This window comes from Dreissena polymorpha, chromosome 6 (genome assembly GCF_020536995.1).
Source record: "Dreissena polymorpha isolate Duluth1 chromosome 6, UMN_Dpol_1.0, whole genome shotgun sequence".
Lineage (NCBI taxonomy): Eukaryota > Metazoa > Mollusca > Bivalvia > Myida > Dreissenidae > Dreissena > Dreissena polymorpha.
In genome coordinates, this window is record NC_068360.1 from 12,149,359 (window position 1) to 12,176,872 (window position 27,514).

At 34.8% G+C, this 27,514-nt stretch overlaps 1 protein-coding gene across 5 annotated transcripts in view; it reads left to right on the forward strand.

Annotated features, from left to right (window-relative positions):
- LOC127833654 (phosphatidylinositol 3,4,5-trisphosphate 5-phosphatase 2A-like) overlaps positions 1-27,514 on the forward strand; it is a 148,772-nt gene that overhangs the window by 61,739 nt on the left and 59,519 nt on the right. For all 5 annotated transcript variants that reach the window (XM_052359047.1, XM_052359049.1, XM_052359048.1 and 2 more), the window contains one exon: positions 22,734-22,907. In XM_052359047.1, the coding sequence (XP_052215007.1) occupies positions 22,774-22,907 (134 nt within the window). In that variant the 5' untranslated portion in view covers positions 22,734-22,773. The remainder of the gene's footprint in view (positions 1-22,733; positions 22,908-27,514) is intronic.

Here is a 27,514-nt window from a genome sequence, read left to right on the forward strand (position 1 = left end):
GTTAACCGGTTTACCTCTTGCATCCCTAGTTTTTTAATATAAAAAAGGTCAATCCAATCCCAGTAATGTTGTTGAGGTCCAGAAAGTTTTTTCCCATTCGCAATTATGATAAATTTATGTTTTAGGGGCATAATGTACACCTTGTACTTGGCCATCAACAGTTTGAACGATAAGTAGATCAGAGGCTCGTACAATTTATATTATACTCAATTTTTTTGTCCAGTTCAACAGCGACACTCATTTGCATGTTAATGTTTGCTATTTTAACTTTAAATCAATACCAACAAGTTTAATTGCAGATCTTTACTTAACGTATGCATACCAGCGACATTTCACATCCTGATGTAGATGGGGCTGAGATATAAAAACACTAAAATCATCTGTGATGCCATGATTCATTGCCCTGGGGGAAAATTAATATGTCCATTTGTGTCTTTGGCCGACACAACAAGACAGATGAATGCTGCCATTATTAACCGGATTTTTAACCAGATTTTCCGAAGAAAAAAACTGGTCATTAGATTGGCGAATGTTGGCGGGCTGGTGGGCAGGCGGGCAGGCGGAACAAGCTTGTCCGGGCCATAACTTTGTCGTTCATTGTAAGATTTTAAAATCATTTGTTCACCATTAATAGACGGTGTGACGCGCGAAAGAATTACGTCGTTATCTCCAAGGTCAAGGTCACAATTTGAGTTCAAAGTTCAAAAATGGCCATAAATGAGCTTGTCCGGGCCATAACTATGTCATTCATTGTCAAAGATTTGAAAATCATTTGGCATATTTGTTCACCATCATTAGACGTTGTGTCGCGGGAAAGAATTACGTTGATATCTCCAAGGTCAAGGTCACAATTTGAGTTCAAAGGTCAAAAATGGCCATAAATGACCTTGTCAGGACCATAACTATGTCATTCTTTGTGAGATTTTAAAATCATATTGCACATGTGTTCACCTGATCATTGGACGTTGTGTTGCGCGAAAGAATTACATCAATATCTCCAAGGTCAAGGTCGCCGCAACTAAAAATATATTTATTTTTAAACTATGAACAATTTATAACAATGCACAGTCATCTTGATTTTGAGTTGTCTCTCTTTATCAGACTTTTTTTTTCAAATTGAAATCAAGGTCGCCACTAGTAAAAATAGATTGAATTTTACACAATGGGGGTAACAATGCACATTTTGAATTGTCTCCCTTTATCAGACTTTTTTCAAATTGAAAACCTGGTTTTGTGACAATTTTGCCCCTTGTTTTTACCATAAACCAATCTAATAACGCAAAGCGTAAATAACAGTCTATGTCGTAAAAATACGTTTACAAAATTCAACTTAATCATTTAATAAATAGGTGGGCAGCAAATTGTTGCTGCGGGAGTAAAATAAAACTATATTTATTTTTTAAAAAGATTTTTAGGTGCGGTTAATAGGATGAACATTTAATCAATTTTTTGTGGCCTAAGGACAGGCTGTCACTGAGCACTTTGACTGTTTGCAAGTGGGGCATGGTTTCTGTTGAGAGATGTCATAGTAAGGATTCATTTATAGATCAAGTGGACATGCTTAAATGACAGAGGTATATTTATCACCACTTTTTTGCATGTTCAATTAGGACTTGTTGAAATTATAAGAATCCTATAACAAGAGCACCACCTTGCGGGTGCAGACCGCTCATCTATGTTCTTTTTAAAGGTGAAGGGACTCTCATTTTCAATCACAAAGGAGGGAGGGGTGGAGTGAAGAGGGGTGTATAGTGTGGGGGTGTGGACATTTATTACATTATCTTCCAAAAATGCGGAAAAAAAATGCAAATGGGTGGGTGGTGGATTCTTGGATGTGATGGTTGGACGGTATTTCAAACATAAAATACTAAAAATAAATATTTGTGTTTTTTAACCGTCCCAAAAAAAATAATTTGGGGGGTGGGGGTGTATAGTGTGAGGGTGTGGTGGTCATTTGTGAGATGATCTTAAAAAAAAAAAAATTAGAGGAGGGGGGGAGGGGGGATTCGGGGGGGGGGGGAGGGGGGGGGGGGCACGGGGGATGGTTTGGGTGGAGTCGTTTGTGGTATGTCAGGTAAGAGTAGTTTTGTCAAAGTATCAATCAAATCTAATCATAAATAAAGAAGTTATGGCAATTTTAGCAAAATTTAATAATTTGACCTTGAGAGTCAAGGTCATTCAAAGGTCAAGGTAAAATTCAACTTGCCAGGTACAGTAACCTCATGATAGCATGAAAGTATTTGAAGTTTGAAAGCAATAGCCTTGATACTTAAGAAGAAAAGTGGATCAAAACACAAAATTAAACCATATATTCAAAGTTACTAAGTCAAAAAAGGGCCATAATTCCGTAAAAATGACAACCAGAGTTATGCAACTTGTCCTTTTACTGTACCCTTATGATAGTTTGTGATTGTTCCAAGTATGAAAGCAATATCTATGATACTTTAGGGGTAAAGTGGACCAAAACACAAAACTTTTCAATTTTCAATTTTCTAAGTATAAAGGGCCCATAATTCCGTCCAAATGCCAGTCAGAGTTACATAACTTTGCCTGCACAGTACCCTTATGATAGTTTATAAGTGTTGCAAGTATGAAAGCAATAGCTTTGATACTGTAGGAATTAAGTGGACCTAAACACAAAACTTAACAAAATTTTCAATTTTCTAAGTATAGAAAGGGCACATAATTCTGTCAATATGCCAGTCAGAGTTACATTACTTTGCCTGCACAGTCCCCTCATGATTGTTAGTAAGTGTTGCAAGTATGAAAGCAATAGCTTTGATACTTAAGGAATAAAATGGACCTAAACACAAAACTTAACCAAAATTTTCAATTTTCTCATTATAAAAAGGGCACATAATTCTGTCAAAATGCACGCAAGAGTTATCAAACTTTGCCTGCCCAGTCCCCTTATGATAGTAAGTAAGTGTAGCAAGTTTGAATGCAATAGCATTGATACTTTCTGAGAAAAGTGGACCTAAACGCAAAACTTAACCGGACGCCGACGCCAACGCCAAGGTGATGACAATAGCTCATAATTTTTTTTCAAAAAATAGATGAGCTAAAAAAAGAAATACAGTCAAACCTGAGAACAGCGGTCAGTCAAGGGAAATGACCAAAGTGACCATTGTCCACAGGCGACCTTTGTTTTCGGATCACAATTTTAAGATGGTTGGTCAGTTGGTAGTATTGCTACATTGTTATCCCACCCAGTCGTTTGCATACAGTTTAAAACAAAGGCTCATTGCCGATAACTAAGCATAATAACAGCATAAACTGACATTGAATAATACAGAATAATATCTATATAGATTGATTTAATTTCATATTGTTAAACTAAATCAATTACTTTATCAATTGTTATAATTATAACTAAAGTATAATTGTTTACTCATGCATCTTGTTCATTCAGTAAATAAAGCTTGTCACTTGCAATTGACGTCACGTCCGAGCAAGTCTAAAAAGTGGATTCACTGTCATAAACCAATAGTACGGTGTAACTGTACCATTGTCATTCAAAGAAAAAGACACAAAAATTTGTTAAAATATATTCGTACACAAACAGTATTTTCATTCAACAACCTCATACAAATTACAAACATTCATTCATTCTTTATCAAAAAAACATAGCACATCATGCACAAAAAACAAAATAACTTATCACTAAAAAACTTCAAAACACACACAACCATTCTCACTCGCAACAATCCAAACATTGCCTGATTCACTCCACGATTAAAAAAATCACTAATCTGTTTTTTGAATACCAAACACTTGACCAAATGCGAAAAGAATTCGTCTTGAAATTTCATGATGGAGTCATTTGCATCACCTGGTTGTTCTTTGACAAAGCAACATTCTTTAAGCGATCGATGTACTGGCATGTTTTGCTGACGGAGCTGACGGTGCTGGATGGTGGAAGTGCAGAGTTTTTTTCCTCCTTTTAGGTTTCCGCATCCGGATGTGTGGGTACAAGTTCGTCTATAAGTTCCATCGCAGACCTCTCCCAGTCCTTTATTTTGGTCTCACAAATGGCCAGGTCCTTATCAATGGCTATATTTTACCGTCTCACTGGGTTCCCCACTTTGAGTTTTAAACACGATATTATTACGTTTCAGAAATGATTCCAGCCAACCATTGCTGCCCTTAAAATCATTTCAAACCTAATTCACCAGCAAACTTCCTTTCTTTTTCTTGAATCATTGGTCCAGAAACATATATCAAAAGATCAATAGCCTAGGTGAACCAATTAAAAATCAGATCGTTCAACCTGCTGATTCTGTGTCAAATTTCGGATGTTTCAAACTCAGATTTGCATTGGATTCATACTCCTCCGTGATTTCTCGCTTACACTTAAGCTCATGCTGCACTTGCATACGTCCAGCACAGAGCTCACTTGCTATTACACGATAACTTTTTCCAGATTCAGACAGTTTCAAACACTTGACTCACTTCTCTAATGTGAGGAAACTTACGCTTACCACTCATTGTTATTCTGTGATTTATTATTCCGATTGCTTTTAAAAGTGTTGTGTGCGCTAGAAAGCTCTTTAAAAAAATGATCCACAAAATTAATGTTATTTTCAAAACCATACTCAAGGTTGTAAGTAAAATGTACTAATTAGCGGTCATTTAATTGGCAATAATTACTTTAAACGTATCACAAACTCTGACATATTTTCTTTTGAAGATACCCCCCATAATTATCCCCGGAAAACAAATCTTCTCAACACCCTATTATTTGTTTACTCGCAGCGGGCCGCTTTTATAATATCGAAGGCAATTACCGCTATCAGACGCTTTACCCGCAAAAAAGACGGACAAATGATGTGCTGTGCTTTTAATTTTCGCGACTCGAGACAACTGACGCATGACCGTTGTTTTCATTTCAAACATGAATTTCTGAGTGGAATATAATTGGGGGGGGGGGGGGAGGAATCCAGACTGACCGTTGTCTGCAGTTGCAGGGTTCCCGCTGTTGATCGCCATTGGCGCCAATTGCGACAAAATAAAAAATCTGGCGACAAAATTTTGTAAATGGCGATTTTATAAAAAAATCGTCATTTTTCTGCGATCATATTTTCTTAAAATGACAAAAGACGCTGTGTTTACCAGCCGCTTTACAGCAGTCATAATACTATAGATTTTCATGATGTAAGCGATACGGCTTTTATCAATGGAGCATGGTGCTGACTGCAGACTACCGCAAAGTGGCATGTTATGGTGATAATTGCCATTATCTGGGGTGTTGTTGCAAGTTATCTTAATTGGTTGGCAGTTTTATTGCTTCAGAGATAAGGCAATATTGAAATATACCGACTTTGCGCTTAAATGTGAAGTGTTTGTCACAGTGTTCGAAGCCGATTCCAAGACCGTAACATTGACAACCATGTGACACTCAAAAAGGTAAGTATCGATTGTGTTTAGAAAAATCGATGTAATTATAGAAAATAATTGAACATTTTAGATATATTGATTCTATTTACATGTAAATGGTGACATTTCTGTTTTACTTGTCAACATGGCAAGTTCAGAGTGTATAACGACTTTTAGAAAGTAAACATTAGATTCTGATAATTATGAGACTCATTCAAAAATGCAAACGGTCCCCCGCTAACATTCACCAGCTAACAAACAAAAAACAAACAAAGACAGTTGTTTATCAGAATTTCATTTCCTTCAATATGATTTCCAACACACAATATATGCTGTATGAACTCTTTATACTCTCATAACTAATCAATTAATTCACTATCGGATGTACTGTTTTAGAAAAGGTAAACATCGTTAAGCACATGAAAGTCCATTTGACAAATCCATTTGACACACATGAAAATCTATTTGACACACAATTTAATATACATGTACACAAATGCTTATTTTATTTGACTGTTGTGTTATGAGCTTTATGTAGTCATGTGCTAGCACACATTTATATTATTTTTATACTACACATTAGTTTATTATTAGTAGTAGTATATTAATATTATTTTTCCCTTTTTGTATTTTCAGATTACCAGAAAGCTGCATGCTGAAGCAACCAAGCTATGGCAACATATTCAGGCTGCTAAGAAAGTGTCAATTAACAAGACTTACAACTGATTGAATGTGCCTTTATTTAATGAACAATGTTAAATGTGTTGTTAGTATTAATAATACTGTTATTAAATAAATTCTTTAACATACTGTAAAATGCTCAGTTTGTGTTTGTATTATAATAATATGATCTTCATTGCCTAAATGTTGCCCCAGTGTGGCGACAACTTTTTAAATTTGGCGAAAGTGAGTGGCGACAACTTTTTAAAGCACAGAGGGAACCCTGAGTTGACCATTATTCTCAGGTGGCCGTTAGGTCAGTTTCGACTGTATTGAAAAAGCTGTTTCAAAGTATGTTTCATTGTATTTTTACATTTTTGTTGTTTAACAAAAAATAACTTTAAAGCTGAGACACAACAAACAAGAAATATCTTTAAAAAAGATATACGGCGTTGATTGTGGTTGGAGTTTATGGAAAATAAAGATTTAAATGAATGAGATCAAGGATAGCCAATATCTTTTTCTGTGCAGTATTTAGCTGCATCAAACGCAGTACGGGATGTTACGCGGAGTTTTCGCGGCTTATTTTACATTATTATATATTGCTGGTCATAAACCTTTAGATACAAAACAGAAAACCAAAGTCAACCGACCACACGCGAAGTCTCCGTACATATTTTAAATATGTATAAGCGCGTTCTTCGTACAAACCTGTTTGAGTGGTTTATCGGGCATTGCTACGTGTATTTGATTCGATTATTAACAGTATCGAGAATCATCGCGCTCATACTTAATACATTATTTAGTCAATATGATGCAATAATACATTAGTAAATATGATGGAATAATTCTTGTTAATTAATTAAAAATAATATTTATCATGGTATTTTATTGAAAACACATTAAGAATCTATTATTGACATGCCATAAAATAATATCGCTGGATATCTTCATTTAACATCTTTCTGGTCTAAAGGAAATTCCAGTTCACCTAGAACACGCTATAGCGTCTTTATTATATACCGATTATGTTACTGACCGCGAACTCCGATCAGCACATAAGGTCTGACCTGTATATAAACTCTGACATTCAAACACACTAACCGCGAACCGACCCCTTATACCTCGCGGGTTGAAATGCTATGCATTAATTAGTGAGGCATCGCTTCCACTGCTCTTTATACTTTTACATATAACATGTTGACAGGAATATGGAAGTCAGTACTAAATATGAGAATATGGCCTTTAAGTACACAACGTTCTCGCGCTGGGAAATCCTCTGAAAATAAAAGGTGCACGCACAAACTGTATTGATGTCGAGATTGAGTGTAAAACTGTTCTATCTATGAAGCCTTTTTGTTAGAGATAAAACTGTTTCCTGCTGAACACGCAGTAAAACAGTTTTACAAAGACGCGGACATGTTTCCAATGTTCTAGTGGTTTTATCAAATCAGCCAATGCAGTCAATGAAGTGTATTCATCTGTACTTGGCCGCGAGAAGTTTTATTTGAATTCTATTGGACGCTAACAAAGGTCGGTAAGGTGAAAAGCTGGCGTATACAGCTAACGCCGAAAAAAACAACATGTTAAGAATTTAAATTCTGAATTGACATCATGGTAACATTACAATTAGCATAAACATGTCTCTAAGAATTCATTAATGGCTGATAATTTGTCAAAATTTGTGATTTGTATTGTATAAAAAACCAGAAAACTTTGGAAATTTATTGTTAGCTGACTGGATTTGTGCTGTTAGAACTGGCCATAACAAATGGTCATAAACCACTGGTCAATTTGATGGTCTGTTTTGACTTGACACCATTAAATTGTTTAACAATTGTTACCATAATACAAGGGGTGTAATAATAAAACTGGCAGGTGAAATAAGACAAAGTTCATTGTACACATCTTTGGATCTAAGATTTGTTTAATTGAATTTTTTTATAAGCCAGACTGTCAGTGTTGCTTGGGTACACATACACAATATATATGGGGTTAATGCTTTATAGCATGAACAGTTCAGGTAACTGAAGACTTATGCCAGGTTGAGGAGGGTATTTTCATTTTCCAGACATTGTTTTGGCAATGTTGGCAATTAAAAGCCAATTGGTGGGTGCATGAAGACTTGGCACTTTTCATAAGCATTAATGAAAATTTTCCAACCATTTTCCATTCTGACCCAGAAGTTAATTGACCGTTGTAGTACTTTTAGCCATTAAGAAGGCCAGTTTTATCATAGCTTATGGTAGATCAATGACATAAGTTTTATAGTACTCATGTAGCATTTTAACTTTTTTATGTTTCATATTTTGAGCCAAAACAGACATAGTTTAGATGAACAAAAATTATGCAGATTAAATGTTGGTACATGTTCAAAGGTCAGGGTCAACATTCCTGAAGATATAACCTTCTTATATTGCATATTTGGCACCTCAGGTTCAAAGGAAAAAGTCAAAATTATGTTGAACACATGAAGCTTATTTTGATTGGATATTTGGTCTCTTTTGGTCAAACATTAAGGTCACTTACTTTCCCTTTGTATAATCAAACAAATACAGTGTAAACAAATAGGAATCAGCATTCTTCCTGTCCTTGAAAATTGTTCAAGTAAAAGTGGGAGAACTCGCGTTTATGTTTTCAGCCAAATAGGGAATTTATCAAATTCTTTAGAAGCTACCAAGTGGATGTCACATTAATATGTTAAGTATTGCTTTCTTAAAAAAACTTTCAATTGTTCTTGTACTTGAATTAAGGTGAAAAATATTATCTTAAAACAGGACATGAATGACATGCTCATAAATACTTGATAAGTTGATAAGTTGAATCTGTCTAAGTTACATGTACTGTTTTGTTCCACAAGTTTTATCAGGAATACTGTGGTTTGCATATTAATTTTATTTAAGATTTAATACTCATAGTCACAATCTTGTTGCTAACTGTTAGCTTAGTTTTTATGCCCCCGAAGGAGGGCATATAGTGATCACACTGTCCATCTGTCAGTCCGTCTGTCTGTCACACTTTGCATTTAGATTTCGATGCTCATAACTTCTATGTCGCTTCAGATGTAACATTCATATTTGGTAAGCATATGTGTATATGGACAAGGCCTTTCCATAATTATGTACACAAATTTTGACCCCTTTGACCTTGAACTTAGGGTCCGCGTTTAGGTTTTCGAAAAATGCGTTTAGGTTTCGAAAAATACGTATAACTTCTATGAAAGCGTTTATCGGGGGCATATGTACTCCTATGGAGACAGCTCTTGTTAACCTAGATACAATATTGCAACCTGATGGGTTTTCTGTATTAAATTTTCTATCATAATATAATAAAGAAGTGAAACTTCAGCTGCTGGAGCACTATTGCATTCTCATTATATACAATTAGGTGATCCTTTATTAAAAGCAAGTGACCAATTGCCAAAAGAGTACGAAGCAGCATACACACATAAAAGATTAAAGCTGGGGTCATCGCCTTGGAACATTGCTGACATTTGCAAAACTGCAGTGCAATTTAGTTGGTTCCAATTCTCAGCCTTCTAATTATATAAGAAACAATAAATATTAATTGAAATCATTGGCCAACAGCACCACAAAACACAATATCTTTAACTATCACAGTAACTGATTATTCCCAGCCAAAGGCGGAGACATTGTCTGTCAATCCGTATGACTGTCTGTCCGTCTGTCACAAAAATTATTTTTTGCAGGGGATATCAATTCAACGAGTTTACTTGTTTTAATTGCGGTAGATGCTTGGATAATACAAAAGTAAAAACAGCACATCTTTATCACTTAAGGTACTTCATTAATATTTATGCCCCCCTTCAAAGAAGAGGGGGTATATTATTTTGCACATGTACTGGGTCTGTCCGTCAGTCGGTCCATCCACCAAATGGTTTCCGTATGATAACTCAAGAACGCTTAGGCCTAAGATCATGAAACTTCTTTAGGTACATCGATTATGACTGGCAGATGACCCCTATTGATTTTCAGGTCACTTGGTCAAAGGTCAAGGTCACAGTGACTCGAAACAGTAAAATGGTTTGCGGATGATAACTCAAGAATGCTTAAGCGTAGGATCTTTAAACTTCATTGGTACATTGGTCATGACTGGCAGATGACCCCTATTGATTTTCAGGTTTCTAGGTCAAAGGTCAAGGTCACAGTGACCTGAAGCAGTAAAATGGTTTCTAATGTATTCACACAATGGCTCCCACTACAACTGACAGCCCATTTGGGGGGAATGTGTTTTTTACACACAGCCCTTGTTTTCTCTTATTTGGATATGTTTAACCTTCAGTAAGAATTTCAGATTTAAGCAATTCTACTGCTTCCTGTAAAAACTATACATAGAGGGAAAAGGCCTGGAAGTCATTTTATCAAACATAATTATCACATACATATTGAAAGTAATGTCATCAGACCGATTAAGAATATAAGATATAGGATGTAGTGATATAATCAAACAGCTAGATTTGGTTTAAAATTACACATAGGAAGTCATATAACAGATGTAGTATATACCTATCATTTTAACAAAAAAGATTTTATCTATACGTTTTGGAAGTCATATGATTTAAGATATTTTGACAAGATCATCATAGTAAATGATTTGATATTCTCTGGCTGTAACTATTGCTTTGGTCAGTGAATGAGATAATATTCTGCAATACAAGGTCCTCTTGTCATTATACAATCAGCAAGAATTCAATGACTTAACATGAAGTATTTTAAGAATACATATTGCACACATAGAACAGCTTTTAATCAATATAAATACCACTTAAGATCAGAGTAACTATATTGATTATATTTAAGATAGTTGATGCATGGGTCCGATCTGAAATACTGTGATTTAGGGGTGGTGTAGATGGAGTCTGTAAAAGTAATTTACCCATACCTTCATTTAAAAAACATTTCACTGCATACCCAGATGTTCATAGGTTGCTGTAATTGATATAGTGATGGTTTTCATGCCTGACTCCCAAGATAGACATTGAAAAAAGGTATGATTAGTGATGATGTTCTGCTGATTCATTGGCTGATTGAAGCAGAATTTTGGTGTTCTAATGTTGTAGAGAAACTTAAGCGATTGGTCAGACGGCTGTTCTTAATGGTTTTGGGGAGCTCTGGGTGTGCTGATGTGTCTAGTAGCATGAGGAAAAATACATTAAAATAGATTTTTGGTGAATAATTCTCTTGTGGAAGGTTTAAGTGTGAAAATGGAAATGGTTAACAAATTGAAAATGTGATAAATGGAGTCTATTGCTTTATATTATTCGATGCTTATTCAAGTCACCAACAAGCTTAATTTTGCTTTGTATATCAATTTTGCTATTATAGCATGCTTAAGTTTTTATTTGGAAATTCGATGCACAAGATTGCATTTATATCTGAGTTTTATCTGAGTTAAAAAGGAAACAGTTATCTGAAACTTGTAATAACTTGTGATTATTGTCTAAATAAACTTTAAAATGATATCAAAATCTATAAATTTATTAGACTTATACATGAACATTTAAATGAATAAGAATTGCTAAAGTATTGTTTTTTGCAGTTATAATGTTAAAGAACCTTGCTTAACTGTCAGTAAAAATGAACTGGAAGAGATGAGATTCTTAGAAAGTCTTTAAACATGTTATTGGGTCTGAAGCATAGAACAAATTTATCATAAAGGTAATACAAGTAATGGTAGAAATGGAGAAATATCTTTAAAAAACTTAAAAAGAAATGAAAATCTTTCATTAACGTAATTGGCAAAGCCAGTTGATGTAGAGTGTAATGTAGTTCCTTGATTAGAACTGGAATGTTGTCAAGATATGAAATGGAGAGGACTCCAAAGCTGTGCCAGGGCTTTTCAGTGTAATAAGTGGAACCAGTGCCAGTGCTATAAGAGGTCTAGTGCTGCAGTGGATGGACTTGGTTTATTGCGCATTTAAAAACTAAGTAAATATGATTGCAATATTAACTGCAAGTTTACAGTGTCAAATTTTTTTTAATTGGATTATAAATAAGACTGTTGCTATTGCATAAAAGGCAGTTGAAAGGTGTTGTGAAAAAAGAAATATGATGATTTTGAAATTAAATTGAAAGAGTGAGTAGAGCAATATTTGAAATAATTGATTGATAAAAAAAGTTACCATACACTATTTTTCAAGTTGCATTCCAGTGATTAATACAATCTGGTGTGGCATAAAGCAGTGATTTAGTTATTTAACATTGTGGTAAAAGTATTATTAAATTATTTTATGATGCTTGCATAACACTGGTTTAGTGATATTGCAGCTCAGCAATTTAAGGTATTAACATTATTTAATGCAATGATGCTTTTACATGTAAGTTAAATTAAGGAAGGCAGTCCACCAACATGTTATTGTGTGGAATGGTTGATACTCGACCTAGGTGGCCCTGGGCTAATAAAAGGTAGGATATTGCTTGTTTATAATGTTCAAAATAAAATTATGTATTTATTAATTTCGACAAAAAGATCATTTCTTGGTGTTAATCTCACATTAATTTTGACATTAGCGCTTTCATTGGACTTTAAATGATCAGTAACAATATTGATTGCATATTGATTTACTTAAACGTTTTTCTAACAAATATGTCAATGAAAACAAATACAAATAATGTTATAACAAGTGCGTCAATGAAAACAAATACATATAATATTATAACAAGTGCGTCAATGAAAACAAATGCACATAATGTTTTGAATTCATTAATTGCAATATTTGTGAATTTCTGTGCTGTGATCAACCTGGGTGGTATAAATAATGATACAGAAGCAACTGCATGTATGGGAGTGTGAAAGTAGCAGACAGCTGTGGTACTGTAGTCACATAGCTGTGCCATGTAGGAATGATACAGACATTTAGTAGAATAAAAATCAACAAAAAACAACAAAGCATACATTTAGAGCAGATTTTTGGGGCCATTAAAGCTGACATGAAGAGTTTTACAGGCTTGCATATCGGTAACAGATGTAGGGGGAAGAAAAACAAGCTTTTATTACCTATAAGACTGTCACCAGTCATTTATTTTAGTGCACCAAATCTTTACATCTGTGCTGATGTTATCTGTGGATATATTTAAACGATGACTCAGTAACTTGTGTTACATTTTGTTATAATAATCATAAAAATGAAATAATAATAATAATAAATAAATAAATAAAGTAATAATAATGAAATAAATAAGTATATAATATTTATTATGATTGTCAAGCAAGGTTCGGCATAAGGAGATAAAACTGCCTTGCTATATGAGCTAGATATCATCACAAGTGAAAATTGCTATGGCGTGTCTGCCTGATATGGCACTGGCAAAACCATTCAATTTAATTGAAGATTGTTATTTTTGCTGTTGAATTTTAAAATGTGCGAATATAAAGAATAGATCATCAATATAGTGAGTTTGCACCTCACTTCTTCCAGCCTGATCAGTTAGTTTTAATTATTAACTTAACCAGTGCTGTGGCAGCATCTGAACGGTTACTGTGTTTTGTGATAGTCATAGAATTTAATATGAAAAAAAAGTGATTGCAATTTTGCAGGTTTATTCACATTTTGGAACAAATGGTTAATTTAGCTTGACAAAGAATAATACAATTGTTTTAAAACACTCAATGGTTTGAGCTGAATCTCTCTGTGGGATTTTAAGACTATGATAATAAGGACATTAATTAACATAAAGATCCCCCCCACCCCCTTTGCAGATGCTTTCTTTAAAGCAGACAGCTGTGACTAAGTGTGGCTGTATCGAACATTTCTGAGAAATTGGCAGAAGACAAAACAACATAATGGAGCTTTATTACAGTTCTCTTTGTTTTCATTTCATGTTTAAATAGGGCATTGGCTTAATCTGGTATTTTTACTTATTGGAACATTTAACCATTAACTTGTGTTGCTTCTAAGTTTGAAGTGTAAGTTTGTTTTATTTGCTTTCATTATTCAATAAAAAGTTGACAATTTGTTTGCTTAAGATTATTTTTTTAATATTTGTGTTTATTTTCTGTGATTGCAAATGTAAAGGAAAATTAAAATGTTGAGGCAGCATAAAATTCATATATTTGTCGGAAATAAATCATTTTATTATCATAAGGCCAAAACAAAAAGATTTAATGTTCGGTGGTCCATTATTTTACCACTATCAATTTTTATGCCCCCAGTAGGGTGGCATTTAGTAGTTGAACTGTCCGTCAGTCTGTGCGTCCGTCCGAAAACTTAACATTGCCCATAACTTTTGCAATATTGAAGAAAGCAACTTGATATTTTGGCATGCATGTGTATCTCATGGAGCTGCACATTTTGAGTGGTGAAAGATCAAGTTCACCCTTTAAGGTCAAAGGTCAAATATATGGCTTCAAAGCGGCGCAATAGGGGGCATGGTTTTTTTGACAAACACATCTCTTGTTTAAAAGAAGAGTTGTTGTTTTTATCTCATCTGAGCACAAAGTGTTTGCTCAAAGTGAGATGTTTTGAACACAGTATGTCCGTCATCCATCGTATTTTTGTTTGCAGCATGTGTCATCAACATTAAGCTCGTTTATGACTCAATCTTAATGAGACTTTATTTAGAGTGTGTATATTGACTAAATCTAGACCAAGTTTTATCTCTTTCAGTGCTGGAACCGAATTTTGAAGGCGTTTGCAAACAGTTTGGATCCTGATAAGACGCCAAAGAACGTTCAGATCATCAGGATCCAAACTGTTTGCTATTCTGATAGTATTCTTTGAAAAAAATTGAAGAAAATGCTAATTTTAGAAATTCAGCAGACAACATTTTAGCAGACGACAAATTTCCCAGCATGCAAAGGGTTAATCTGAGTCATGTGCATACTGCATAAAAAAACTAGGTCACCAGGTCAGAATGTAGGAAAACCTTTAAACCACTCTAGAGTACTCAGGTATGACCCAATCCTTGGGATCTTTGGTTTGAATTATTATCTTGACTTGCTCGGCCAAGTTTGAATCTGAATCACTTGCATCTACATTAAGCAGATCACCATGCAGGTCAAATCTTTAACAAAAATCTTACCAGGGGAATAAATATATGACGCAAGCATTATGAAACTTGGTAAGAATATTTACTAAGACAAGGTCATCAGGTCAAATATGAAATAATCTACCATTTTATGGCCACATTTATGACATAAACTTGATGAAACTTGGCCAGATTGTTTCTCTTAACAATACCAAGGTCATTTTGAAAACTAGATCACTTGGTCAAGTCTTTGTGAATACAGGCAAGCGCTTAAAGACGTCCATGGTCCTCTTGTTTCTATTTATTTTGGTAAAGCCTTTTTTTTGTAGCCTTTTTAATTTTCATGTACCAGTTATTACTACAAAGAAAATGGAATGAACATATTTATGTTTAAAAGTTTTAATTAAAAGATTATCACTCTAAAAAAATTGGGCAAAATTCTGTTTAACATCAGATCAATTGGTTGTGGTTTAATGCTTTATTTTAATTCATCCTCAAATAAAAAACTGCTCAAACATGTCTAACCCATTTATGCCTTAGCGTCTAGAAAAAAGGCCTTGGCAAACAGCGTAGACCCAGATGAGACGCCGCATGATGCGGCGTCTAGTCTGGGTCTGCGCTGTTTGCTTAAAGGAATTTCTGTAAGAAATATTCTAAATATAGAAATAAATATACTACACATCCCTACTTTTGGAAATAAATTGATCCAATTTAGAAGGATGTGAGAGTCCACTAGGCATAAATGGGTTAAAAACAGTCAGTAACATATAGATTTCAATGAGCATAGATTTGTTTTTGAGCAAATAACAAAGTGACTGACTTCTTCAAGAGGCTTGTTCTGTTATTCTTGATAAATTAAACAAACATACAGCAAACATATTTGAACATTTGAACCCCCATGCAGTTTTTAATGATTGTAATCATGAAGGTCTAGAATTTTATTGCTCATTTTTTGCATGCTTATCAGCATCTCTTTGATAACATCAATATAACACCTCTTTTAATCATCAGCTGCAAAAAGATGAATTTTGTCAGTTTCTTGGCAACCTGGTAACATCCTTATCTGAGTGTTGTTAATTGTTTTTGTTAATTTTGTATGATAACAATCACCATCAGCATTTTAAGGGCCTATTATAATAATGTCAAGGTTATGAAAGTATAAGAATAAAAAAAGATTAAGAGATTATAATTTAATAATTTATGTGCAAATAACAAAAACAACATTTTTTTTTGTTAAAATGGTGTCGCTCCCACTCATTATTTTGACGGATTCTGAATAGCCTTACTGACAACAGTATCAGGATTCCAAAGACATAAGCATTATGTTAACAAAACTGAATGAAGTTATGGGAAAAAATATTAATATAGAAGCTGTGGCCAAATAATAAATGTGTGAACAATTTGGCTTGATGGCTTTAGCCTATACATTATGAATCACTTTACCTTTTGATGAAAGAGAAAATCCATACCTTGTTTATATAAGATATGATATAGTTGTCTGGTATTTCATACAGCTTCCTGCAATGGTGCCAGACAGAAAAATGGTGTTTGTTTATAGGCCAGGGGCGATGAAAACACTTTCATATAGTTTGTTTATGTTCCTTAATTATCTTGCGGAGCTGATTTGCTACTCAGAGGCCTTTAAAATACTTCCATATAATTTGTTTGTAATGTTTATGCTATGTGTGTGCATGGTTTAGCTTTTAGTAACTTACAATATCAGCCCTCAGGTTTTATTACCATCATTTTGTTGTAAAAAAAGAATTGATGATCATGTTGAATTTTAGAATAAGGCAATTTGTTTAAAATTCAGACACACATTTTTTTTATTGTTAGAAAAAATAGAGTCATTATGATGTTAAGTAGTTTGAATAAAAAAAGTGTATCCAAAAATTATAATATTCAAGAACTTTCCCTAAATATTTCACATCTGGAATCAGTGTTTTCAGGGGTTGAAGAATCCACTTGACCGCTCGCATATGCGAGTGAAGTTGACGGTCAGGCGAGTAAAATTTGTTAAATACTCGACCGACCCGGCGAGTGCTGTTTTTCAAGTTGAGAAATATAAATTCAGTTCAAGAACTCCTTCCACGTCGATACAAATTGCGAACAATTTTTTGAACGAACAAAAAATGCGTTTAGTACTCAAAGAAACTGCACTTACGTTTTGACAATGAAAAATGACGTCACGGGCACAGTAAAAATAATTCTCGAAATCGGCTGCGCTCTTTTTGGCGTTGTCAGTGCTCTTAGCTTATCGATTAAAAGTGAATAAAACTGTTAAATATATTGGTTATTCCGTGAATTTTAATGTAAATATCAATAAAACAATAATACATCACGGTTAATTATAATACTTCTTATATTTAATTAAAAATAAACAGAAAAAATAATTGTTTATAAACAGAATAATTCCGAATTTGGTGATCAGAAGCCTTAAAGGCAAAATTTACCATATTGTAACCGTTTGTCAATAACGCGTGTCTTTCAGTAAAAGTTCGTCTGAAATATTAAAATGGAAAAGGGTTCTATTTTAAAATATCTTAAAAGGTGGTTGCGACAGGGAACAGAAAGAATTAGAAAGGTCGTCAAAACGAGAAGCGGAAAGAATTGAGAATAGGAAAGAGGTGCAGAAAACGTAAGGAAAGCAAATATAATCCATCAGATAATGTTGTTAATTTGTTTGCAGTTTAGTGTCACTATGTTAAGTAGGATTAAAAGGTTCTGGTAAATCATAACTATAAATATAGATGTCTATTTTTTTAATGCAGGGCGAGTAGATTAAAGTGAAGGGCGAGTGGATTGTCAGGCCTACTCGCCTTGCAGGGCGAGTGTCTCTGGAAAAATTCTTCAACCCCTGGTTTTGGATCTAAGACCATGTTCAAATCTCAAAGGTCATTGTCACACTTAGAGGCCAAATGTTGAATTTTGTGATATTATACGTTTACCCAAATGTTTACCATGAAAAGGCGCCGTTGTAATTAATACGTTTTGTCTGCATTTCCAAATACTAAACGCAATTGTTCAACATGAAGAGAAACTGTTGTACATGCTAGACTCTTGTGCTTGCTCAAATGTCAAGGTCACAAATAGCGATCAAAGGTCAAATTTAAGGCTAATACCACTTGTTTGATCTATAAATTTAATAAATAATCATTTCACAAGCAACATCATAATAAAAATTGGCTCATATGTTCACACCCTTGAGAGAGTAATGCCTGTGTCCCAAGCTCAAAGGTCAAGGTCATCATGGTTTTTTAATACTTACAATATGATGGCATTTTTGACAATTGTCTCTGCACATCACACTTTGATGACAAGCATCTAGTCTTATCATGGCATATATGCATATACCAAATGCATTCAATGTGTCGTGTTCTGAGTAAACTGGGCTATATGCATGTGCGTAATGTGTCATCCCAGGGACGACACTTTCCGCCTAAACTTGATTTTTGGTAAGGAGGGACTTCCTTGAAACTGATAAAAATATATAAGCGGAAAGTGTTGTCCCAGATTAGCCTGTGCAGACTGCACAGGCTAATCTGGGACAACTTTTTACGCACATGCATTATGCCCAGTTTTCTCCGAACAGGACTCAAATAATCTATCTGAAATGAATCAGTCCACGGGCATTTCATTGGGTAGTTTTTCACTATATTAGAATGTTCACAGACTGTGAATCCCAGATTTTATCTGGCAATGAAAGACAATAGTCCTGAAATATTGAACTGTTTGATCATTCTGCAATTCCTTGTCTCAATATATATAAATATCCAGGTGGCTCATAGTGTCTTCTGACAATTCATCTCTTCTTCTGACAGCTTGGTTGGTCTTAGATTGATCCAGATTATTTTGGGTTTTATCATTAGGTTTTATCAAGGTGTTATCAAGGTTTACCTGTTGCTTTACAGTCTTTTTACAAGGCTCTAGCATAACACATTTTCCCTTTTTGCTGTCAATTAGTAGAAGACGGATTGGTTAGAATATGGTTCTGAATAAGTTTTCAAAATAATAGATGCCTATGGCTTGATACACCAGACCAAAATTGTGCTTGATATAAATGTTACTAAGCTCAGCAATAAGTTGTTCATGCGTCTTTGTTGTTTTCATTAAATGGTATGGCCTGGGTTTTAATAACAAATCTTAGATATATACTCTTTTTGATCTCCATCATAAAATAAATAGAACAGGTGGAATTTTCAGGAAATATGTTTTCTGTTGATAACTACTTAACCAACCTTAAATTGTGTTAATTAATGGTTATTGGAGTTTCTTTAGACATGATAAAAATTCAGAAACAGATGTAAATCCTTAAGCCGATGTGAAAATGATTTGCAAATGTATGAATGTGGAAAAGCAATTGACCAATGCGTGATCCCCAAATAACTAACTGCCTGTTTTACCAATTTTCAATTTTCCAGAAGTTCTATAATGAGTACTTTTACCAGGTTGTCTAAACAATGTCAAGGGGGGTAAACTTTGATCTGCTGTTAATATGTTATAAATGTTATTGCAACTTATCAAAACTGTTGTTTTATTGTTTGTTTTTGTCTTTGAGAGTTGATATGGTTTATAGATAACGCAAGTTATTGGTGTATAAAATCATTTGATCTATTTTGAATTATTACTTTTGATCTAATGGTTTAAGACTATTCAAATGTGTCTTGTTCTGAGAAAACTGGGCATAATGCATGTGCATAAAGTGTCATCCCAGATTAGCCTGTGCAGTCCGCACAGGCTAATCAGGGACGACACTTTCCACTTTTATAGTAGTTTTAGTTTCAAGGAAGTCCCTCCTTGCCGAAAATCAAGCTAAGGCCGAAAGTGTCGTCCCTGATTAGCTTGTGCGGACTGCACAGGCTAATCTGGGATGACACTTTATGCACATGCATTATGCCCCGTTTTCTCAGAACAAGACACAAATATTAGAGTACATTAAGTTAAAATTCATATCTAAACTCTTATTAATAGAAAGATCAGCTGTACAAAGTATTAAACTATGAGAAATCATTTTTGGTTTTAAAATGGCTAAGTGCATATTTTTATGCCCCCTGTAGGGTGGCATATAGCAGTTGAACTGTCCGTCAGTCCGTCCGTCCGTCCGAAAACTTTAATGGTCATAACTTTTTAAATATTTAACATAGCAACTTGATATTTGGCATGCTTTTGCATGTCATGGAGCTGCACATTTTGAGTGGTGAAAGGTGAAGGTGAAGGTCATCCTTCAAGGTCAAATGTCTAATATATGGCGTCTGTCCGTCCATCAGAAAACTTTAACACTATTGAAGATAGCAACTTGATATTTGGCATGCATGTGTATCTACTGGAGCTGAACATTTTGAGTGGTAAAAGGTGAAGATCAAGGTCATCTTTCAAGGTCAAATGTAAAATATTCCGTCCATCCGAAAACTTAAACATTGGCCATAACTTTTTCACTATTGAAGATAGCAACTTGATATGTGGCATGCATGTGTATCTCATGGAGCTGCAAATTTTGAGTGGTGAAAGGTCAAGGTCATCCTTCAAGGTCAAAGGTCAAATTTTGCAATATTGAAGAAAGCAACTAGATATTTAAAATGCATGCATATCTCATGGAGTTGCACAATTTAGAGTGGTGAAAGGTCAAGGTCATCCTTCAAGGTCAAGGTCAAAGGTCATATTTTTAACATTGAAGATATTGATATCTTTTTCACTATTGAAGATAGCAACTTGATATTTTGCATGCATTTGTATCTCATGGAGCTGCACATTTTGAGTGGTGAAAGGTCAAGGTCATCCTTCAAGGGTCAAAGGTCAAATTTTGCAATATTGAAGAAAGCAACTTGATATTTAAAATGCTTGTGTATCTCATGGAGCTGCACGTTTTGAGTGGTGAAAGGTCATCCTTCCAAGGTCAAAGGTCAAATTTATGGCTTCATAGCAGCGCAATAGGGGGCATTGTGTTTTTGACAAACACATCTCTTGTTATTTCTCATTAGATCTAACATTGTTATATTTACCTAGTACTCAAGTCAATGCTTCTCACGTGGGTGACCTGGATTTAATCCATTTATGCCTAGCGTCTAGAAAAAGGCCTTGGCAAACAGCGTAGACCCAGATCTCATCAGAGTCTGCGCTGTTTGCTTAAAGGAATTTCTCTTAGAAATATTCTAAATATCGAAATAAATATACTAGACATCCTTAATTTTGGAAATAAATTGATCCAATTTAGAAGGAAGGGAGAGTCCACTAGGCATACATGGGTTAATCCCTGTTCCTGGAAGCATGTGAGTGTGGTTGTGGTCACAATATTGAACAGGTTGAGTTTCTTTCAGCTACTCTGTCTTCTCACACACAACACAAGACCACACCAAAATAAAAATACACTGTAACTCCAATATAAAGCGCTCCGTTATAACGCTGAATCTTATATAACGCGGAGGGTGCTTGGATCCCATTTTTTCTCCAACCTTCCATTTGATTTCTGATTCAAATCGGTATTATGCAACTTCATGTATTTTCAGACAATGCAAAGATGGTGGGAATCACAGTCATGTTGATTGCTTTATTCAACCGTCCGTTGAACCGATTATAATCGCCTCGAGGTTAAACAACACCGACAGCTAATTGGTGTTAATCTGTTGTGTAATGTCAATAAAGGTGTGAAAAACTCGCGTGTCAGTGTTTATTACATGTATTCCTCATCAGAGCGGTTCAGTGCGATAATTTCCATAAGTTAAGTGCAAGCGGGATAGTTATACAATTCAAGTAATTCAAAAGGATTGTAACATTCTTACTTTGATATGGTTGCAGTTTGACTATATTAAATGAGCGGCTGTGAAATATAGTGCTTACTGTATAAAACAACTTTTTCTGTCATTTCATTATCATTCTAGTATTATGTCATTTAATCTTTCAGTTCGTGTATAAGAAATTAAATAATGCAGACGATTCATTTACATGCGAACGCAGTGTACCGGCAATTGTTAACAGAGTTTCACTTTCATTTTCGCGCGGTATCAGAAAGTCCCTGGGAAACACGTTTTTTGCATGCGTATGACGCAATAAAACAATTTTTTGTACATTAGTTGTATTGCATTCAATCTAAATTTAAAGTCGCTTGTCTAATGAAAGCTCTGCCCCATAATGCACTGTACTCTTAACACTTCTGAAAATGGCATATATGCGAACGGTTGTGTTTACGAATTTCTTAAACATATATCGTCATTAATGTTCAAGATTATTATTTTTTAAGTGATGTTGTAATTTCATTGGATTATTGGATAAATGTGCACATAAGAAAAGCGGTATGTATACTGTTATCGATACGATTCGATTTATATGCATGTATTTGCGTCAACACAGCATGGCAATATACATGACCTATATTATAGGCTATTCTATACCTGTTTTGTTTATAGCGCCCTGCAGTAAATGAGCTCAAAACCTATAACGCAGATCCGTTATAACGCTGTTTCGCGGCTTGGACCCCATTGACCGCGCTATATTGGAGTTACAGTGTATATTTAAGTAAAAAACAATGGCTGAACATTTGAGCTTTATTAAAAAAAATCATCCCAACTTTCGTGAGTCAAATAGTTAATTAGGTAGGAGTGATTTGACACACTCTTGGTTCTCACATTATGTAGCCACCTCATAAACTTCGAAATACACACACACGCACAGACACACTCAACTTTCCTAAAATTGTTCTCTACTTTGTGATTCCAGGTACACGAGGCCCCCACAGTTACGTGACATCCATACGAGGATGTCCGTTGCATTCTTTCACAAGGGGATCACACGCTTCCAGGCCGAGGTGCTGCTGACCCAGGCCAAGGATGATGGGAGTTTCCTTGTGCGTGACTCAGAGTCCCTGTCTGGAGCGTACGTCCTCTGTGTGCTGTAAGTAGGCCAAGGGGCTCGCTTTGATTATCATTCATGTGGGTTTTTAGCATTTTCATAAAGAAACAACCTAAGGGAATATTAACTTTGATTGTTTCTAGTTAAATTTCTTTTCATATATAATATGTGAAATCCTGGTTTTCTGCTTATAAAAGGCACACACAATATTAATTCAAGCAATATTTACTTGTTTTAAACCTGTAAAGTTCAAAATATAAGAACGTACTAGATACCTTTGTAATATTATGATTTAAAAAAGTTTATTTAGTATTCACAGAGGGGTTGATGAATATGTCCTGGATAACTTTGTGGTAAAAGTGATCCTATTGGGTTAATAAGGCTATTCTTGTTAGTCACTGTAATCGTGATCAGTGTGGTCCATAGTCCTTAGCAGTTAATGATGGCCCACTTTGAAGAAGCAGGGGTAAAGGTGTATTGCTTGACACATGTCTGTCAGTTGGTTGCTGCCTTGGTCAGTTGGTGTCTGCCTCAGACAGGTGGCTTGTTGGTCAGTAGACCATTTCATTTCCATGTGGTGCCTAGGGGAAGGTTTATCCCATGATCAGGCAATCGACCTATGATCCTGCCATTTGATATGATTGTCCCTTCAGATGAAAGGAATAGACTAATTGATTTTGTGTTTAACATGGTCAAAGGTCAAGGTCAAATGGGCTTGAACCATGAAATTTGAACCACACTGGTTTACCTTTTGCCCTACAATCATGGAATTTAGTATGATGGTTTCTCGATATGACAAGAAGCTGGCTATCAATGCTAGCATTCACTGGTCCAAAGGAACATGATATGACAGACCATTTTTTTTCTCAATAAAATCTTGATCCATCATTATGCAATTAGTTATTTGATGGTTACTAGGGATGAGAGGAAGACTTCTTATGAGATTGAGGTTGCAGGGACAAATGCAAATGCAAGTGGTGAGATGAGATGGTGTGTGTGTGTATGGGGGGGGGGGGGGGGGGTAAACATGTTATGCAAACATATCTTGTTTATATTTTATTGAATCCAACTACAGTCAATCTTGTATTTAGAGTCCACTAAAGGGAGTAACCAAAAGTGGTCTCTTAATAAAATGGTCTTTAAATAAAAAAAGGCCATTTGTGATGGATGCGGACCATTGATTTTAAATCCAGATATCGGATTATCTCCTTTTAACACAGGTATTTCTGCTTTTGTAATCAAATGAATCTAAATATAAATAAAATGAATAAAACATTTTTTTACTAAAATAAGTTGTATTTGTTCTCTCTAATTCTAAATACAATGTAAATGGTTTGCACGGAGAATGGGTTTTTATGACTCCAAACTCATTCGCGATTAAATTTACGTGCACTTTTACTCTTTGACACTTCCAATACCCGATTTTTTCTGATTTAATACTTTCCGTTTTGACATTTTAATTTCTGCATGTAAGCTTATATATATATATATATATATATGACTCGATTATGGTACATAGGGAAATAAATAAAACACCTTGATTGAAAACTAAATAAACACGCCTGATTGGAAAATTTGCTAACACAAACTAATTAGCATAATAACAATTACATTTTGTAATGAACAGATTTCGGTACATGTTACCGATTAATAGTTTATGTTTTACACCTCTCGAGAACACTGTGAAAATGTTTGTCGCGTTGGCGCATTGTTTCTGCAATAAAATCGGCGATCAAATTTGTCACTTAACGTCCCAGATAGTAAACTCTTTAACCCGTAGACTGTTGGCAATACCTCACTGTATTATTCGACACCAAAAATTGATACGCAGTCAGCATTAACACTGGTCAGAACCGGTCATCGAGACAAAGGAAAATGGCTGGTGTGAAATCAAAACAAAGGTGTAATCGTTTATGTTATCGGCTTAGATAAACAATCAACACTGATTTGTCCCTGAACGGTCAACAGATTTACCACTTTTACCTTAAAGCGGTCGCTTAATTCAAGACTTGGGCATCAAAATACACTAAAATCAGCGGTCACTGGTTGCGTAAGACAAAAGTCACTTAATACAACACGAAAATATAGGTAAAACGCTCGGGGCGGGATTTAAAGTGGTCGCATAAGACAAAAGTCGCTTAATTCAAGTGGTCGCAAGCACAAGATTGACTGTACTATGGCTAACCTTTTTTGGGGTTAAATTTACTGCTAACATTAAGGTGCAATATCATTTCTTTCTTTGCTGCACTCACACTGTTTTGCAAAAATTGATATGCCAGGACACCAAAGATGTTTATCTTTATCAGTTATTTTTAAGATTGAGAAATGGTCATGAAAAGCGTGATAGAAATATCAAGTTACAGGCTGTACAGAAAATCGTGCTTAACAAACAAAGAACTTTCCTTATTTTACACCTGTAGGGGAATTTTGTGTTTAAACTTGTTACATGAATTGTCAGATATGGACTGGTATTATATTACGGCTTCTTGTATACCAAGGAATCTATTTCACTTAAGATATCGCATTGAAGGATTCTTGTGTGTTTTTAGCTCACCTGTCACAAAGTGACATGGTGAGCTTATGTGACCATGTGATGTCCAGCGTCCGTTGTGTGTGCGTGCGTGTGTGCGTGCGTGTGTGCGTGCGTCCGTCAACAATTTGTTTGTGTAGACAGTAGAGGTCACAGTTTTCATCCTATCTTTATGAAATTTGGTCAGAATGTTTATCTTGATGAAATCTGGGTTGGGATTGTATTTGGGTCATCTGGGGTCAAAAACTAGGTCACTAGGTCAAAAACTAGGTCAAATAAAAGACAATTCTTGTGTAGACAATAGAAGTTGCAGTTTTCATCAAATCTTTATGAAATTTTGTCAGAATGTTTATTTTAATAAAATCTGGGTTGGGATTGTATTTGGATCATCTGGGGTCAAAAACTAGGTCACTAGGTAAAAAACTAGGTCAAATAATAGAAAAACCTTGTGTAGACAGTAGAGGTAACAGTTTTCATCCAATCTTTATGAAATTTGGTCAGAATGTTTATCTTGATGAAATCTGGGAAGGGATTGTATTTGGGTCAACTGGGGTCAAAAACTAGGTCACTAGGTCAAATAATAGAAAAACCTTGTGTAGACAAAAGAGGTCGCAGTTTTCATCCAATCTTTATGAAATTTGGTCAGAATGTTTATCTTGATGAAATCTGGGTTCTGATTGTATTTGGGTCATCTGAGGTAAAAAAACTAGGTCACTAGGTCAAATAATAGAAAAAAACGTCAACAATTTGTTTGTGTAGACAGTAGAGGTCACAGTTTTCATCCAATCCTTATGAAATTTGGTCAGAATGTTTATCTTGATGAAATCTGGGTTGGGATTTTTTGGGGTCATCTGGGGTCAAAAACTAGGTCACTAGGTCAAAAACTAGGTCACTAGGTTAAATAATAGAAAAACCATTGTATAGACAATAGAGGTCACAGTTTTAATCCAATCTTTATGAAATTCGGTCAGAATGTTTATCTTGATGAAATCTGGGTTGGGATTGTATTTGGGTCATCAGTGGTCAAAAACTAGGTCACTAGGTCAAATCTTAGAAAACCTTGTGAAGACAATATAGATCATAGTTTTCAGCTAATCTTAATGAGATGTGGGCAGAATGTTTATCTTGATAATATCTGATTTTGGATCGTATATGGGTCATCTCGGGTCAAAAATTAGGTCACCAGGCCAATTCTAGTAAAACTTTGTGTAGATAAAAGAGGCCACAATTTTCATAATGTCTATATGTAATTTTGTCAGAATGTATTGATTGATAAAATCTGGCTTGGGATTGTATATGGGTCTGATAGAATTTAAGTTGATGTAGCAAGGTTAGTCAGGTGAGCGATTCAGGGCCATCATTGCCTTCTTGTTTTATTTTATGAGTTTTTGCAACCCAATTCTTTAATTGCATCCTTATCCACAAAATCATGGGTTCAAAGAATCACTCAAACTTTCAGATTATTGTGGATTTAGCTTTTTTTAAGCTATAATTATATCAACAGCTGATGCCTTGCATAGATTGACAATAACTTTGGTTGTAATAAATTATCATATTAATTTTGTATGATTTACTGAAAATCATGATGTTTTTCATGCCGCATTAGACTATGTTGTCAAGATAACTAACAGTGTTTGGGCACTGAAACTTTGATTTTGCCTAAAGGAACTTCTAGAAAGTTCAACAATATTTTTATTCTTGATTTGAAGAAGTAACTTTATAGTGTTCAGTCTGAGACTGTTATCAAAATATAGAAAGGGAATATTGTATTGCCCTAACTGAAACCTCTAGCTCACTCCAGCACAGATTTCAAGGGCTAATAAGCTCAACTGTCATTGCCTGATTACACTGTAACTCCAATATAACGCAAATGACAGGGTCCAAGCCACGCAACAGCGTTATAAACGGACAGCGTTATAAGTTTTGAGCTTATTTATTTTAGGGGCTATAAAAACAGGTAAAGTATAGCCTATAATATAGGTCCTGTGTATCGTCATGCTGTGTTGTCATCCGCAAATGCATGCATGTAAACCGAATCGAACAATAACACTGTATAACTACCGCTTTTCTAATATGCACATTTAATATAATTACATCACTTACGAAAAAATAATGTTTA